We start from the raw sequence: 17420 nt of genomic DNA, 5'->3' as shown, positions 1-17420 counted from the left end.
AACATCTGGTCTACTCTCTGAATGTTCACTTCTCAAACTGGCCATGTTTCTGTAAAGTGTCCAGTCAGCTGATTTAAACAGGTTTTGGAGCTGTTCTCACCCAAACCAAAACCAAACACCCGATCGGCCTCCAGGAGAGAGACGTCCTGTTCTATTTCACCAGCCCCTCCATCCCCAAAGACCTTGGATTCCTCATCTAGACTCTCATTATGCTGGCAAAATATCACATACACAAAACCAAATGGGCTCAAAATAAACCAAATATTCATCAATATAATATCGAAATCCAACAATACTTTCAAACGATAAAACAGGTCCAAAAAAAAAAAATCTATAATCTAATAATAAAAAATATAGTATAGCTTTATATAAATTATGACATTATTCAGTTTTGTTTTGTTATTTTGTTGTTTAGTTTTGGTTTCATTCCTTCTGCTCCCCTGTATGTTAATTTGCAAACCACCCCCATATTGCAGTATGTATGTATGTTTATGTATGTTTATGTATGTTTATGTGTATGAATGTATATGTACATTTTCCATACCTCACTCCTGCCATAACTGTGAAGTGGACTTTGCATTGATGCAACAACAATCCAATCTGCACCTTATTCTGTATATACATGTGTTGTTTTGTCTTGTTGTTATGTTTTTGTAATAATAATAATAATTTTTTAAAAAAGGTTTTGGAGCTGCCTTCCTACCGGTGGACACAGGACGACAGCGCCATCTGCAGGTCTGGAAAAAGAAAATAATAACATAAATTATCAGAAGACCAAATGAACCTCATGGGACAAGAATTTACATTGTTTGATCTTAGGGCGTAACTTTTGGAACAAACACTACACTTTTTTTTTTTTTTCAATTATGAGCACGGACAAAATAAAGGTGTGTCTTTACAGGGTCTGTGCAAAAGTGACTCTTGTGAGCTTTAAGTCATGTTAAAATGCTGTTACCGCCTCAAAAACACACCTGGAGTTGAGTTAGTTTCATTCACACATGTGTGAGTAATCCTGCATTATTAGTCTGTCTACATCTTTAAAGCTCAAAATGCTCCGTACCACCTTGTGATGTCACGTAACTGTAGTTTTCAAGTTAACAGCTCCTTTTACCTTTTGTTCAGTAGAGATTGGCAGTTCCAGGGCTGAAATGTACCAAATCATTCTAATAAATAAATCAATACATAAAAAGAAAAATGGAGAACTACCTGTCCTACCAGATGACATCACAAGGTGGAATAGAGTGTTTTTCATTTGAGAGAAGAACTCAGCCTAAATCTGCAGAGTTTGTGCGTTAAACATGTGTGAATGAAACAAAACACAACTCCAGGTCTGTTTGTGATGAAAAAGTTACATTATAACATTGATTGACAGAAAATAACATAAATAACAAGCCCTTTAGGAGCATGAGATTGACAGGCGGATCGGTGCTGCGTCGGCAGTGATGCGGTCACTGTATCGGACCATTATGATGAAGAGGGAGCTGAGCCGAAAGACAAAGCTCTTGATTTACCATAAATCTACGTTTGTCCCCTCACCTATGGTCATGAGCTCTGGGTAATGACCGAAAGAACAAGAGCGCGGATACAAACGATCGAAATTGGTTTCCTCCACAGGGTGTTTGGGAGCTCCCTTAGACATAGGGCGAGGAGCTCAGTCATATGGGAGGAGCCCAGAGTAGAGCCGCTGCTCCTCCACGTCGAGAGGAGCAGCTGAGGTGATTCAGGCAGCTGTTCCGGATGCCTCCTGGACGCTTTCCTCAGGAGGTGTTCAGTAGGAGACCCCGAGGAAGACCGAGGAGACGCTGGAGGGACTATGTCTCTGGGCTGGCCTGGGAACACCCCCTGGAAGAGCTGGAGGAAGTGTCTGGGGTGAAAGAAGTCTGGGCCCCAGATAAGCGGAAGAAAGTGGATGGATGGACAAGCCTTTAAAGCATTAAGTTTGTGTGAACCATAGTAGAAGTACAATTGTAAGCAGAATATAAATATAAGTAAACCACATACATTCTGCAACATAATTACAACATTCCCTGTATTATAGTGTCACCTGGAATGTTTTTAAGTAGGAACATTTTATTCACATTAATAGTCCTGACACAAAGGCCTGAAGACGTTCATTTTTTGGCCACGTTTGTCATGTGTAGCTCAGTCCTGCCCTCTTGTGGTGGCTTCTTGGACACTACACTCAATAGCTCGAATAAAGTAGCCTATCTTGTTTGGCCGAGTTAAAATTTTCTGATATAGGCTAAAGGCTACAGTACCAATCAAAACTTTGGACACACCCACTTATTCAGTGTTTTTTTTTTTTTATTTTATTTATTCATTTATTTATTTATTTATTACAGCATTGTGTAGCAAAGGAAGTGCAATAACTCTAACTATAACTATATACATTTATTTATTATATTCAAATAATCAAAATATCCACCTTTTGCTTTGTCAAAAAATATTTAGTTTAGAAAAATATTCATTTAGTTATGAACTCTCTAGAGAACTTTCTGATTTTAGCTGTGAAAAAAGTGTGTGTATAAATGTGTTTTCCAATCATTTACAAGGCCTAAAACATACTAAAAATAATCTGTAAAGTGCAATAGAATCAATATTGCTTAACCCACTCACTACTTTAGAGCATGTTCCAGCTGCCCAAATCCAGAACTAACAGACTTAGACTTGCACTTACACAAACTTTATTGATCCACAATTATTTGGACGCAGTAGTTCACTCATCACAGTAAAAACAGGTCAAATTCTTTCTAGGAATATGAGTGCTGTTCCATGCATTTTTTCTGATTTACTCAATGAAATAAGGAAATGTCTCATATTAACCTGAACATGAACTCGTAGGCCTCCACTTGAATGAGAGGGCAGTGAGAGGGCTGCACTTGCTCTTTACCTTAGAGGACATATGTTAATGATTGACTCGAGCCAGCGTCCTCATAACCAAGAATTTGCAGCAGCTGATCATTCGGAAAATTACATCAGACCGAGCGAGATTTCACTCATATAAAAATGTTTTCATACGGAAAGAAGAGACATTTTGGGTGCCAGGTAGGAAAAACAGTTTTATCGCCTTTAATCTTTATCTGCAAGGTTTATACAAAATTATTATACAAAATCAGTAATTTGTCCAAGTTTTAAACAAGAAATGTCCCAAGTGTCTCTATTTTGAACAATTTGATCCTTGCCAACAGTAAACAGAGGCATTAATTGTCACTTGCTAAAGTAAAATACAAAATAGTGACTTAAAAATGACCAAAACACAAAGAAAATGTGACTATACTGGCTCATGTTCTGTCATGAATGAGCTGAGTACAGAACAATCTTCTTTAATTATGCACTCGTGTCCCAGTTTTTGATTTTGAATATCTGGTTGCCCTATTTATTTGCAAAAAAGTGAATAAGATCTGAAGACGGAATGACAGTTATGAGTTGAGCATTGTTGACCTACATTCGTTTACCTCTTAGCCTATATTATGTTCAGATGCAATAACATTCTGCTTTACATCAGAGGTGGGGACTTGCAGGTCGTGACATGAACTCAAGTCAGACTCAAGTCACTATTTTAAGGACTTGAGACTTGACTTGATAAAAATGGACAAAGACTTGGGACTTGACTTGGACTTGATGGTCAGTGACTAAGGACTTGACTCAGACTTGAGGCCTGTGACTTGAGAAACACTTTTAAATCTGAGTTCTTTCTATTCTGACCGTAATGATTCACACTAAGATCTTGTCAAAACATTTCAAAAGGAAAAAATAACTAAAATAATTTCTACAACTCTTATATACTGTAAATACTCATATATAAATATACTATGATTTATTTTAAGTGTAATTGAGCTGAAAAGTAGACTGATTCATCAGCCGGTTTCACTTTGTGGAAAATGTCTGACCTTGCAGTGTTAGATTTCGTTCGCTCGACAGTAGGCAGGTACTTTTTATCATTTAAACAATCGCTGCTATTTGGTCGTGACGTATATAATGCGCCGCTAACAGGGTTAACTGGTATATTAAGCTTTTCCCAAAACCCGTGGGAAGAAAGACAATAACGTCTTTCCCCTTGATAAAATTCACCAAACATTCTCTTTGTTCTGGCTTTAAATCCTTGATCTTGGAAATCATTGCCAACACAGAATGTATGTCTCAGGCTAGTGCCTGAACTTGCACTTCTGGGATTTTTTTGCGAACTGTCTAGTTTATTCCGATTTCTGACCTGGTTGCTGGAAAGAAATGAAACTGAGCAGAGGCACTAGGTGGTGCCAGCCTGACTAGCTGAAAAGTCATATAAATTGCAAAAATCTAAGGTATATTTGGTTCTTTGGTTTAAAGACTTGAAATGACTTGAAGCAGACGACTTGGAATTGACTTGGACTTGACTAGGACTTATGGGCCAGTGTCTCGAGACTTGACTTGGACTTGCCTGTATTTGACTTGGGCCTTAACTCGGACTTGAGGTCAAAGACTTGAAACTTACTTGAGAATTGTAAAACAAATACTTGGTCCCACCTCTGCTTTACGCTAATCTCTGCTTTATGTCACAAATAACTGACCATTTTTAGAGCAAATTACTCAGCTAATCAGATATAATAGAAGAAAATAGAAAAACACAAATATTAAGTTGTTATAATAAGAAAATGATTAACGTTCCTGTATTACGTTACCTCCTCAAAACCACATCTGGAGTTTGAGCATCCCTTTATTATTAATCTGTCTAGATCTCCAAAGTTCAAAATGCTCTATTCCACCTTGTGATGTCATGAAGTGGTAGTTTTAGGTTAACAGCAATTTTTTTTACCTTTAGTTGAGGAGAGATAAGGCAGAGGCAATTCTAGGGCTGAAATTATCTAATGAATCTACTGAGGGTGAAAGCATTTCCTGTATTACGACATGACATCACAAAGTGGAAGTGTGTTTTTTGTTTGAGAGAAGAGCTCAGCTTAAATGTGCAGGGTTTGTGTGTTAAAAATGTATGAATGAAACGAAACACAATATATATATATATATAACATAGATTATTATAATTTATCAGAATACTATTTTGAATTTCAGTTATTTTTTTTGCATTTGGACTTTGTTTAACTCTCATGACCTTTTCTTGTTTTTCCATTTGAATTACAAATGATCTACAGACATCACTGTGATTTTGTAATTGTTCTTTTAGCTGCTATGGATGTGAGCTCAGTGTGTAACAACAGCTTCTCTTCTATCTTCTGTCTGACTGGTGCGTTGGGGCCAAAATGTAAATGGTACCATAAGTTGTTTTTTTAAAATTATGTACCTCTTTGTCTCAGATGCCGAGTCGTCTGGTAAATTTGCCGTCATAATTATCCCTTCTCTTCTGGCTTCAAGTACATTTCTAGTGGTGCTGCTCATTTTCTACAGTCTGTATAAGAATAAGAAAAGACAACAAAGGACACTAGGACAATTTACAGGTACATGTATTTACAAGTTCTGCGTTTTAAGAGCGTAAATAAAATGTTTGTGCCTATAAAGTTACAATGTTTGGTGCTAAAACGTATAACTGGAGTAAATTGTCTAAATTGTCTGGAGTAAATGTTTGTTTCTTGGCATTTACGAGTTAAAAATACTTACAAACACATGTATTCTTCTGTGAGTGGGGTCACGTCTTCAGAGGTCTGAACTGCACCCTGTCCTGATGCCATCACCTGCTTGTCTCCACGAAGAAGGACACGTCTTATACCGTATTGTGGAACATTCAAGGCCAAGGGCCATCAAACTTTTTTCATTGGGGGCCACATTATCGCTCCTGACTGTGATGGGCGCTGGGGTCGCATACACTGTATAACAGAATTGTATAACCCAGACCAAAATGACCACCAGCAGGCTTCACTGGCACAGCCATCCACAGTACTCTATCAGCACATTATTCCTGGCACATATTTGTTTATTGTTACTAGTGGTTTGCAAAAGTATTAAGTACTTCACCCTTTATTTTAATTTGAAATATCACAGATATTCCATGTATTTAATTTCTAATAACAATAAGATCAAAGGTAAGAAACTGTTAAGGTAAGAAACATCTGGTGATTGACACTGGCAAAGGAGAGTGAAAAATTACAAATTGTAGGTAGGCTTGTTGATATTAACAATAATAATATTAATAATACATTTTATATATATATATATATATATATATATTATATATATATATATATATATATATATATAATAAGTAAACTTGCCAGCTCTCTGGAAAACTCGGCACTCTCTGTCAACTTTTCGTACTTTAACACAAGCCATTTTACTGTCTTTAACTGTACTACAGTTCTCTGCAGTACAGTATTCTGCAGTACAGTACTCTGCACTACAGTACTCTGCACTACAGTATTCTGCAGTACAGTACTCTGTCCATAACTGCCCTACAGAACTCTGTGCAAGCGTTGACTGTCAATGTTTGATCTTGATCTTGTCAGCAGCAAAAGTAAATACATCATATAATTATTTAAATAGAAATAGAAATACTTCATATGAATATCGTTTTTCATTGAAAACATCAGCAAAATACAAGATGCAGACATGTTATTATTTGCCAAAATGTAATAAAAAAAATAGAGAATGACCATTTTTGAGGATTGCCTCATAAGGCCAGTTTAAGTGGTGGGGGCAGAGGGGCTGGGGGGCCGGTCAAAGGGGCATGACAGCCCAGAGTCGACCCGCAGGCCTTAGTTTGAGGACCCCTGTTCAAGGCAAAGCAATAGAGACAAGCAGATGATGTTCCCTCCACCAGAAAAGATATACAGTGCAGCTTTCAGTCCTTAGATCTTCACCAGACTCATTTTACCCATTCCTGTGATTGCTTGAATGTAAAAAACTAAATTATATAACCTCAAACACCAATGTATCCCTATTCCCTAATTTGACAAGCCACAATGAAGCAACATGTCTCTTTTGAATAGGCCAGATATAAATAGTTGTGTGTGGTTGTCCGTACTGTGTTGTCCTAGGCCAGAGAATGGAGGTACGTGCAGATCTGAGCAGACCTCCCAAAGTGCATGTGGCTCTGGGTCAGTGGGAGATGCCTGCGGACTGCTCACTGGAGGGGGCGGAGTTCTGGGAGGCTGGATACTACGGGCCCATCTGTAAAGGGACACTGAAGAGGAAGGACGGCCGCTCTCAGCCTGTGGTGGTCAAGTCTTATACAGGTGCTGTGAATATAGAATGTAAAACTGACCCTGAGCTTTTAATGTTATAATGGATCTCTCTCATCTTTAGCCTTTTAAAAGTTGTATTTGACATGATTAATGGAGGACATGAATGACTAACCCATGTGAGCCTGGAGTGCTGCAAAATTTCTGTTAGTAAATGCGTTACTGTTACTGCAGCTTATACAAGACAAGGGTATATGACCCATTAGACCTGTATTTTAGAAGTAATCTCCATAAATCTTTTAGTAAATTACTTTTCTTGGATGCTGGTGATGTTACTACGTGTTTGTGTGCAGATGGCCCAGACAAATCTGACTCTGGTGAGTTTGTGGATCTGGTATTGTTCCACTCCCGCGTGTGCAGACATCAGAACGTGGTGCAGATGTTGTTGTGTCAAACGTCTCGTGTGCCCATGTACCTGATCCTGGAGCAGAGCAGTCCTGGTAACCTGCTGCACTTCCTCTGGACGCTCAGAAATGTAAACACACATACAAGTCTGTCACCAGTGTTGAGAAGGTGACTTTTAAAATGTATTCCCCTACAGATTACAGATTACATACACCAAAATGTAGTTTGTAACGGAATCCATTAAATTACTTAAAGTGAGTAACGTAATCTGAATACTTTGGATTACTTGATTTGCTGTAGAGAAACAAAGACGAGGAAATCTTCACATAAGATATTTTGTCTGCTAAAAGAAAATAAAAAAGCTCAGACTTTACTGAACCAAATTAAAAATATTATTGATAGAAGAGGAGGAGACACGGTCCACACAGCATGATTTAGTCCTGTTAAATCCTGTTTTAGTCCTGGTTTAGACCTGGTTTTAGTCCTGGTTTAGACCTGGTTTAGTCCTGGTCTAGACCTGGTTTAGACCTGGTTTTAGACCTGGTTTAGATCTAGTTTAGATCTAGTTTAGTCCTGGTTTAGACCTGGTTTAGTCGTGGTTTAGTCCTGGTCTAGACCTGGTTTAGACCTGGTTTTAGACCTGGTTTAGATCTAGTTTAGACCTGGTTTTAGTCGTGGTTTAGTCATGGTTTAATCCTGGTTTAGTTTCTGCAATGAGTGGAATTACAGGGAAAAAAAAAGAAAGAAAAAAAAGGGGGATATAGCTTAAAATGTGAAAACAGTAAAATACCGCCGTGTAATCCATTTATTTCAACAAAGTAATCTAATTACCACTCACTGAAACAGTAACTGTAACTGAATACAGTTACTCATAATTTGTACTCTGATTACGTAACTCCGGTACATGTAATCTGTTACTCCCCAACACTGTCTGTCACATATAAGTTCTGTTGGGTTGTTAAGTAGAACAGTAGCTCATTCTCTGATGCAGAGTTTAGTGTTCAAATCTCACTCTTGACTTCAGTCCCAGCTCCCACAGATGAATGCTGTTGTTGTGTGCTTGTGCAACATACTTCACCCCCCTTGTCTGCGCGTACACTGGTGTATTATGTGTGTGTGAGTGGGTGAGTGGTTCTGGTTCCTGAGGTAAAGTGCTTTGAGTGTCTTGAAGGTAGAAAAGCGCTGTATAAATGTGATGATTTACGTGAGACATAATAAAAAAAAAAGGTTGCAAAATGCTTTGTATGTTTGCGTGGCTGTTAGAAATACTGAGACTGGCAGCCACAAGTCTGCCCCTGGGCAACTATGGCTGTAAAATAGGTTTGCCCCCACCAAGTGGAGCAAATAAATGGTACATTTTGTTCACAGAACAATGTAACCCTGAGTGACCCATCGCAGGACTTCACAGAGAGGTCTGTGTTTGTGGTGGCGAAGCAGGTGGCAGCTGGTCTGGTGAGTCTGCCAAGCATGGACACATTTTTGTGTTTCTCAAACTTCACTCTAATATGCAGTAGTTAATGATATTTGTTGATGGGAAATACTTAATCCACAGATGTTTTGTGGGGAATAATTATTTATTGTACTTACCTCAGACGTTCCTATGTATAATGCCCTCCCTTTCTGTAGGACTACCTGATGTCTGAGCACAGGCTGGTTCATGGAGATGTGGCAGCCCGGAACATCCTCCTCGGGCCGGGCCTCTCAGCGCGTGTGTCGGGACTGGGTGGGGCCTTCAGGGCGAGGAGGGCGGAGTCAATGAAGAGGGAAGAGTCAGCGATCAGAACAACTCACGTACCACTAAAATGGCAGGCCCCCGAAAGGATCATGATGCAGCTCAGTATCGACCGAAGTGATGTGTAAGAGTGTATTGTGCCTTCTTAGACATAATGATGGAGGATTGGGTGTGTGGCGCACTCTGCTGGTAGCTCTGGGGAGTGAAGCATGCTCAAATGAATGGATAGCAGCATGACTCTTCAACATGATGCTAACTGATACGACAAAGTGAAATCAATTTAAGCACTGAAATGATTCAAACAAATCCAGAAGTGAAGTCCTGATTTGGTGCAGGATTTAAAACCTAGTTTGGTCCTGTCCAGTCCTAGTTGAGCCCAGGGTGAATAGAATTAGTCTCACTTTTGATGTAGCGTGTGTGTGTGTGTGTGTGTGTGTGTGTGTGTACATAAGTGTCAGCGCACCCTGAAATACTAGTATTGATTAACAGATATCTTGTTTACAATTGTTATCAATGTAATATTTTGCTGAGGTAAATAATGAGTAGGGATGTAACAATAACTGACATATCGTGATATCGTATTGTCTAAGTTCTCACAGTAATATTGTGGATCATCACAATATATCAAATTATAAGTCTCTTTGCTTAATTGAAAAGTTATGGTGCAGCCTTAGCTAAAAAAAGACAGAGGAAACTACATAGACCATGATCCTTTGCTTCATTTCAGTGCAGACTACATGAAGAAATAACAGTTCTAACACTTTTAAGTCTTCGTTCCTTAGATTAAATCTTGTCAAGGCATTTTAAGAGAAAAAAGTAGCATATTAATAGTTTTGTCCACAAAATATTGCAATAAATATCGTACAGAGAGATTTGGATATTGTTACATTCCTAATCGTGAGCCTGCGCACCATATCATGAGCTTTCCCACAATATCACAATAAATATTGTACCATGAGGTTCATACCGTGATGATATTGTATCATGAGACTTGGATATAGTTACACTCTTAATAATGAGGTTAAAATTTTCAACAATGCTATTAATTTGAATCTTGTACATACTATATCAGATGCTGATTTCTTGTTTCTCTTCTGGTTTTGCTTGCAGCTGGTCATTTGGAATCTTACTGTATGAAATGGTCACATTAGGTAAGACATAGAACAGTGCAGATGATGTTTATAAGTGTTCATGCCATGTCTATAAAACAATATAGAGTAAATAGTATAAGCTGTACTCGTGTTTACAATGATAATATCCCATCTCTCCCAGGCGCTCCTCCATACCCTGAGCTGGATCCTGTGTCTGTGTTGCCTAAACTGCAGAGGTCATATCGGATGAAGAGGCCCAGCAACTGTGGAGCTTCTCTGTGAGTTCACAAAGACAAAACAAATACCGCAGTTATGACAGTATAGTATACACTGATATTGGCATAGAAAATGTCTCACAAAACACAATAAAACAAGCCACTGTGTGCGTAAAATGAGTTTAAAATGAACTACAGAGACCATGATCCTTTGTGCTGTTTCACTCCAGCTATCATAAAACAAGTCTTCTAATCTTAAAATTTAAGAACGTGACAATAAGTAAAACCTGTTGCAATTTTTTTAATTTCTGATTTAAAGTGATTACAATTGATCTCTGAGCATTTCTTATAAAACTGAGAAATTATTATTTAAACCAAAATATGGTACAGTATGCCGATTTTATCATATCATCTATTTATTTGAATAGTACTAAGTATACTAAGTATAAATATTAACAAATAAACAACAAGTATGGACCTTCTTTCCAATATATAATAATATAATTTTAGTGTAACATTTTTTTGTATTGCTACATCTGTAATTTGTATATTTCACACATTTTCTTCAGTATAACCTACACTACAGGTCAAAAGTTTTAGAACACTACACTTTTTACAGTTTTTTACTGTTTACTGTTGACCAAAATGTATTCTAAACTTTTGATTGATGTGTGTGTCCACCTTTGGCAGATAGAACAGCTGAACACACTCGTGGCTCGTTCTTTTTACAATACAAATCAAATATCGTTCAGAAAGTTCTTCCCAAGTCTGTTGCAGAAGTTTCCATAAATGTGTGGCACTTGTAGGTTGCTTCACTCTTCTGTCCAGTTCATCCCAAACCAGCTCCATGGGCTTTAAGTCTGGACACTGTGCTGCTGGACACTCCAGGTTTTCAAGTTTACCATCCTGTTCTTTTTTCCTGAGGTAGTTTTGGCAGAGCTTGGACTTGTGTTTTGTTATCTCTTATCGTTTTTTTAACCTCTGGCTTTTCAGTTCTTACCTTTGTACCATTTCAAGCTCTTCATTGGACTTGAACTGCAACAAATAACAGAAAAAATGAGGGTGTTCTAAAGCTTTTGACCAGCGTTGTATATTTCTGTGCAGGTATGATTTAATGAAGTACTGCTGGATGTGGAGCTTTAAGGACAGACCTGCCTTCTCTGCTATCATCAAACTTCTGGAATCCTCGCAGTACCTGGCCTCCACACAACCCATCTGTGTCCCCAATACTATAGACAAAATACAATACAGCACCATCGCAGGCTTGAATACTTAGCACTTATTTTAATAGGCCTGTCACTGTTCTAATTACCATATCGACTGATCGTTCAGTACTCAATAGATGGAACAATAGTCAGTTCATATTTATCGTGGGTACTTTTGTTTTGCACTACTGAGAAAATTATGATTATTTTTCTGTACTATGATACATTTTGAGTGGTAGAAGGTTGAATTGTGAACAAACTAATTAAAGGTCCTATATGACACAAAACTGACTATGAACTTTAAGACATGTTTGAACTCCTTTTTGTGTTGTTTGGTTTGTGTTTTGTTTGCTTGTGATGTCACGTAGTCGTAGTGTTGAAGTTAACAGCTACTTTCTACCTTTTATTCAGTATCCATTTATCCACCGATCCATTTTCTTCCACTTATCTGGGGCCAGGTTGTGGGGGCTGCAGTCTAAACAGGGACTCCTGGACTTCATTCACCCCAGACACTTCCTCTAGCTCTTCCAGGGGATCCTGAGGCGTTCCCAGGCCAGCCGAGAGACATAGTCCCCCCAGTGTGTCCCGGGTCTTCCCCGGGGCCTCCTTTCAGTGGGAACTGCCCAGAACACCTACTGAGTGAGGCGTCCAGGAGGCATCTGGAACAGATGCCTGAGCCACTTCAACTGCTCTACTCCAAACTCCTCACCCTATCTCTAAGGGAGCGCCCAGCCACCCTGCGGAGGAAACTAATTTCAGCTGCTTGTATAAGCTATCTTGTCTTTTCGGTCATAGCCAGAGCTCATGAGGGTAGGAATGTAGATTGAGCAGTAAATCATGAGCTTTGCCTTTCGACTTAGCTCCCTCTTCACCACAACGGTCCGAAACAGTGACCACATCTGTCCACCTGTCAATCTCACACTCCATCCTCCCCTCACTCGTGAACAAGACCCCGAGATACTTGAACTCCTCCACTTTGTTCAGTAGAGACTGGAAATTCTAGGACTGAAATGATCAAAAAAAGTGAAGATGTAAAGAGTTTAAAAACACAGTGGAGCACTTCCTGTGTTACCACATGACATCACAAGAGTGTTTTCAGAGAGAGAAGAGAGAAGAACTCTGGCCAAAACCTACAGGGTTTGTGTGTTAAGCAAAACACAGCTCCAGATATGTTTTTGAAGAGGTAACATTATAAATAAAGAAAATAGCATAATATGGGCCCTTGACATGTTGTATTCTGTTGTATATTTATTGCAGCTCATATTTTTTTATTTACAGTACTGTACATTTAGAATATTTGTGCGGATAATTCTGCTCTACACTTTTGTTTAAATATTATTGTTTCTGATCTAGATTTTCTTCAGCAATAAGCCTATATTATATTGCACTCAAAATTGTTATAAACACTATTATACAATTAATGTGTTTATGCTTTTATTGTCAAAATATACAAACTTATATGTACATGATTCCTCCACACATGAATACAGTGTCCAGTGTTGTCCAGTGTAGTAGCTCTGAGCATGCACACAGACCTGCCACTTTACAATAGGAAAATAGAAGATTCACACAGAAAGCTGCTGTAGGTCATACTTAGAATGCGTTTAAAGCTGCACTATGTAACATTTCTGAGGATTTATCTTCTATCCAATGCTAAAAGCACCTTGAAAAACATGCATTCTTATTCTTATTGTGGGGGGCTCGCTTCTCCAAAGATCTGCCTAAAACTTGCCCTGCTTGTTTCCATGGAGAGACAAGTTTAATGCCATATGGTGGAACAATCCAGGCAAAACAGTAACATCTCCAGATGAAGATCCAGCTCAGTATCGACAAAATGACATGTAAGATTGTATTGTGCCTTTTTATATGTCATAATAATGTAGGATTAGGTGTGTGGCATCCTCTACTACTAGACAAGTTTAATGCCATACAGTGGAATATTCTGGACAAAACAATAACATGTCCATGAAAATGATCAGATAGCAGACTATCCATCGGAAACGTTACATGACACAGCTTTAAAACTGATTTATACATTCACTGGCCTCTCACAGTGTTCTGTTTAGATACAAACAGTGACTAAAAAAATGCCTCCAAAAATAGGAATGATCTTATTTTTCAGATGAATGAAGATCTTATGGACCAGACAAGTAGACAGAGGACAACAGACATGTTAAATGACTTCTGGGTCCAACCAGAAAAATTTCCTCTCACGTTAAAAAGAGATTGCAGTAGTTTAAAGATAACAAGTTTATAAGGATCTATGATTACAACTGTGACAGAAAGTGTACGAGGAAGGCTGAGGTTGTGGGGGCTGCAGTCTAAACAGGGATTCCTGGACTTCCTTCACCCCAGACACTTCCTCCAGCTCCTCCGGGGGGACCCCATGGTGCTCCCAGACCAACAAAGAGACATAGTCCCTCCAGCATGTCCAGGGTCTTCCCCGGGGCCTCCTTCCGGTGGGACATGCCTGGAACACCTCCCAAGTGGGGCACCCAAGAGGCATTAGAACAGATGTCTGAACCACCTCAGCTCCTCCTCTCTGGAGAAGCAGCTGAGGTGACTGAGCTCCTCACTCTATCTCTAAGGGAGCGCCCAGCCACCCTATGGGGGAAACTCATTTCATCAGCTTGTATCCATGATCTCGTCCTTTTGGTCATTACCCAGAGCTCATGACCATAGGTGAGGGGAGGAATGCAGATTGACGGTAAATCGAGAGCTTTGCCTTTCGGCTCAGCTCTCTTTTCACCACAACGATCTGATACAGCGACCACATCACTGCAGACGCTGCACTGATCCACCTGTCAATCTCCATCTAGATGTCACTGTATTCTTTCTTTTTCCTTTTATAAATTGCCTATTAATTTGTGTATTATAACTTGTCTAGTTTGTATTGTCATTGTACTGTTGTGCTCTAGTGTCCGTTATGTTCGGCAGATCAACAGTTACAACCAGCTGCATGTGAGTGAATTAGATGTGATTAGAGTCTTGTCCCCCATGGAAAGCTTTGGCAGGTTGTGGCGATGCTGCTGCTGAATCCACGGTTTTATCACATGCCCAGTGCGGAACTACACCGGAAGTCCTCATCCGCATGTTTCCAAATGCCTTCCAGTAAGAGTGAATAGAGCCTATCCAGTTGTGAAGTTTCTGGTTGAACCCGGAAATGACATCACTTTTAACTCACAACTCTGTAGCAAAGTTTACAGATAATATCCTTAGACACATAATCAGCACCTGGCAGCATTCTCACACACCAGAAGAAGCGTATGAAAAAAAAGTTAATGTTACAGAATGTTTGAACTGGAAATGAGGAGATTGTTTTGACGGAGGACATCCCGGCTTTGCTTTAGTGTTTGTTTGTCTAAGGGGATATCCCATAAAGCTTTACGATGTGTCATAATATATTTTTAACTGTGAAAAGCGATGCTGAGAAATTGCAATGAGTATTTACAAAGCCTGCTACATCAAACAAAACCACTAGATGGCAGCCAATTCACTAGTACAGTAAACCTCTATCATATTCCTATGGGTGATCTTAAATGTTGGAAATGCAACGCTTCACCAGTTCTTCCAAGATGGTCGAGTAGTTTTTTTAGTGGACTTAAAATGTAATGCCTCTTAAAACAGAAGCAAACTTAAAAAACGATCTAATATAAACACTTAGAAAATGACAATTCAAACACTGTCTCAAGTTGCAGCTCATTTCTACAAAGTGGTAGAAATCCAAGTTGGAAACATGGTGAAAAGCCCTGTACCTGATTTTTAAAACACTTTTTTTTGCTAAATGCATCTTGTCCGATTATAGATATACTGTATAAGCAGCTCTAGAGGTCAAAGTCTGTCTGCTGTGTGATGTCTGCTGTCTGCATTGCACTCCTGTGGGACCTGACGAAAACAGTGCGGCTTGGGACACATTTTGAAAGCTCATTGCGGGTGCAGGAGGAAGCAGGACTAGGGATGGGCATTTGATGAAATTTTCTTAATCGATCATCAGAAGAATTAACAATTGTTTATCGATTAATCATTAACATTTTTATATTAAAATGATCATCATTATTATTACTATCTGCACTACTAATCTGCATAAAAAAATTAAACTTTACGACATATAAACCGTAAACACTCTAGAGCCACATCAGCCCGTTTGACATTATAATGTGTTTAATTCAGTTTTGTTCAACTCTCACAGAAACAAAAGTTAAAACCGCATCGCTAATTTGCATAAACTAAGCGAAGATAAAACTACAGCTCTTGTGCGCTGATGCGGTCGATTTCTGTCGGACTAATAGACATGACTCAATGGAATACAGGTTAGTGTGACCAGATTTGCGTTTGTTAAAACCAGGACACTGTACAGGGGGAGGGAGGTGGGGACTCGTCATCGACATTGAGCGACTCTCACCTGGCAAAACTTTTTCCCACTGGACACCGAAACATATGTTCCTGCTTCATACACTGTGCACATGGACTCACACTTGTCCCGGACGCAACGGAAAGCGTGGAATTTCTTGTACAAGTCATCGTTAAATACGCATTTGTGCTTCGGTACATTGCAGACTGACCGAATGTTTGTGTTTTCTCGCTCCTTCTGAGTGCAGAGAGCTACATGTACGGACCCCTGTTTGGTCACACTATGCACAGCAACCTACATTCGGTTTGTCGATTAAAATTAACGTTATCGATGAAATTCTTAATGATCAATTATCGATTATTCGACTAATCATGCCCATCCCTAAGTGGGATGACAAAACTGCAGTCCCGCAAACTAAATATGAGTGTAAAATAAAATATACAAATGATACATGTTTGCTTATCATGCATCATTTGTGCTGACATTTGATTTGGCAGTAATCAAAACATTTTAAGCAGCCTAAACTTGCGGATGTGGTCTAATCTCGAGCACATTTTAGACAATTCCTTCTCCGTCTTTGATAGAGCTTAAGAAAGCGAAAAGTCTTGCGGGATTTGCAGGCGGAAGCAGGACAAAATATCGCAGACGCAGGGAGGAGCAGGAATGAAAGTTACAATTGTTTGCAGGTGCGGGCAGGAGAGGGACTGGACAATGCGGGTGCAAGCTGGAGCGGGACAGAAAATTCTGTCCTGACCTCTAATCTGTATTTAATTTCTTGTCCAATTATTATGAAATCAGCCCAAATCTCTGCTCTATCTCCCTCTTTGAATGTTGTGAAAAGCACTTAATTAGGATGCTCTGAATGCATGAGGTAAGTGAGGAAGAACTTTGAACCACTGCAAACTGTTTAAAAGTTCTAGCTGTGTTTTTCACATTTTTAAATAGAGTAAAAATCAGGTACAGCGCCAGTACAGTAATGAAAAGAGCTGGTTTCTTTCATTTAATAAAAAATATTTTTATAATGTGAAGCTGAAGTCTGAAATGGACCTGGACATCCAGAAAGTTATCTTCGAAATACTTGGACTAAAATGTTCCACAAGCTGCTCTGAAACTAAAATAATCCTACATAACAATATTAATGCTCTGTAATAGAATAAATATCTAAACATAAACTCTTTTTGCTTTCATAATACGTGTTATGGCGTCCAGCTGTGGTTACTGTGCCAAAAATCACCTATGGATAAAACCAAGTACATAAGACAAAATCCTTCTTTCACTGACCTCTTTCTAATGAGTGAATGAATCTTAAAGGGAG

General features: G+C 39.0%; 1 protein-coding gene across 1 annotated transcript; it reads left to right on the top strand.

Annotated features, from left to right (window-relative positions):
* Window positions 1-2948: 2948 nt before the first annotated feature.
* si:ch73-206d17.1 (tyrosine-protein kinase STYK1) lies at window positions 2949-12969 on the top strand. The gene is made up of 10 exons (XM_020923949.2): window positions 2949-3045; window positions 5159-5218; window positions 5289-5429; window positions 6963-7160; window positions 7460-7641; window positions 8880-8963; window positions 9138-9367; window positions 10354-10394; window positions 10516-10612; window positions 11654-12969. Exons 2-10 carry the CDS (start codon window positions 5164-5166, stop codon window positions 11823-11825), a joined length of 1200 nt encoding a protein of 399 aa, XP_020779608.2. The 5' UTR covers window positions 2949-3045; window positions 5159-5163; the 3' UTR covers window positions 11826-12969.
* Window positions 12970-17420: the final 4451 nt, after the last annotated feature.

Source organism: Boleophthalmus pectinirostris, unplaced genomic scaffold, assembly GCF_026225935.1.
Source record: "Boleophthalmus pectinirostris isolate CB_2022bp ecotype Guang Dong unplaced genomic scaffold, ASM2622593v1 HiC_scaffold_8, whole genome shotgun sequence".
Lineage (NCBI taxonomy): Eukaryota > Metazoa > Chordata > Actinopteri > Gobiiformes > Gobiidae > Boleophthalmus > Boleophthalmus pectinirostris.
Note: the sequence above shows the minus strand (reverse complement) of the source record. Positions and strands in the feature narration are given on the sequence as shown.

Excerpts from the sequence above, each read along its gene's own strand:
- si:ch73-206d17.1 (XM_020923949.2), top strand. The coding sequence starts at position 5,164 with ATGGATGTGAGCTCAGTGTGTAACAACAGCTTCTCTTCTATCTTCTGT. Across the intron at positions 5,430-6,962 it reads GACACTAGGACAATTTACAG|GCCAGAGAATGGAGGTACGT; the intron begins GTACATGTATTT and ends GTGTTGTCCTAG. Across the intron at positions 8,964-9,137 it reads AGCAGGTGGCAGCTGGTCTG|GACTACCTGATGTCTGAGCA; the intron begins GTGAGTCTGCCA and ends CCCTTTCTGTAG.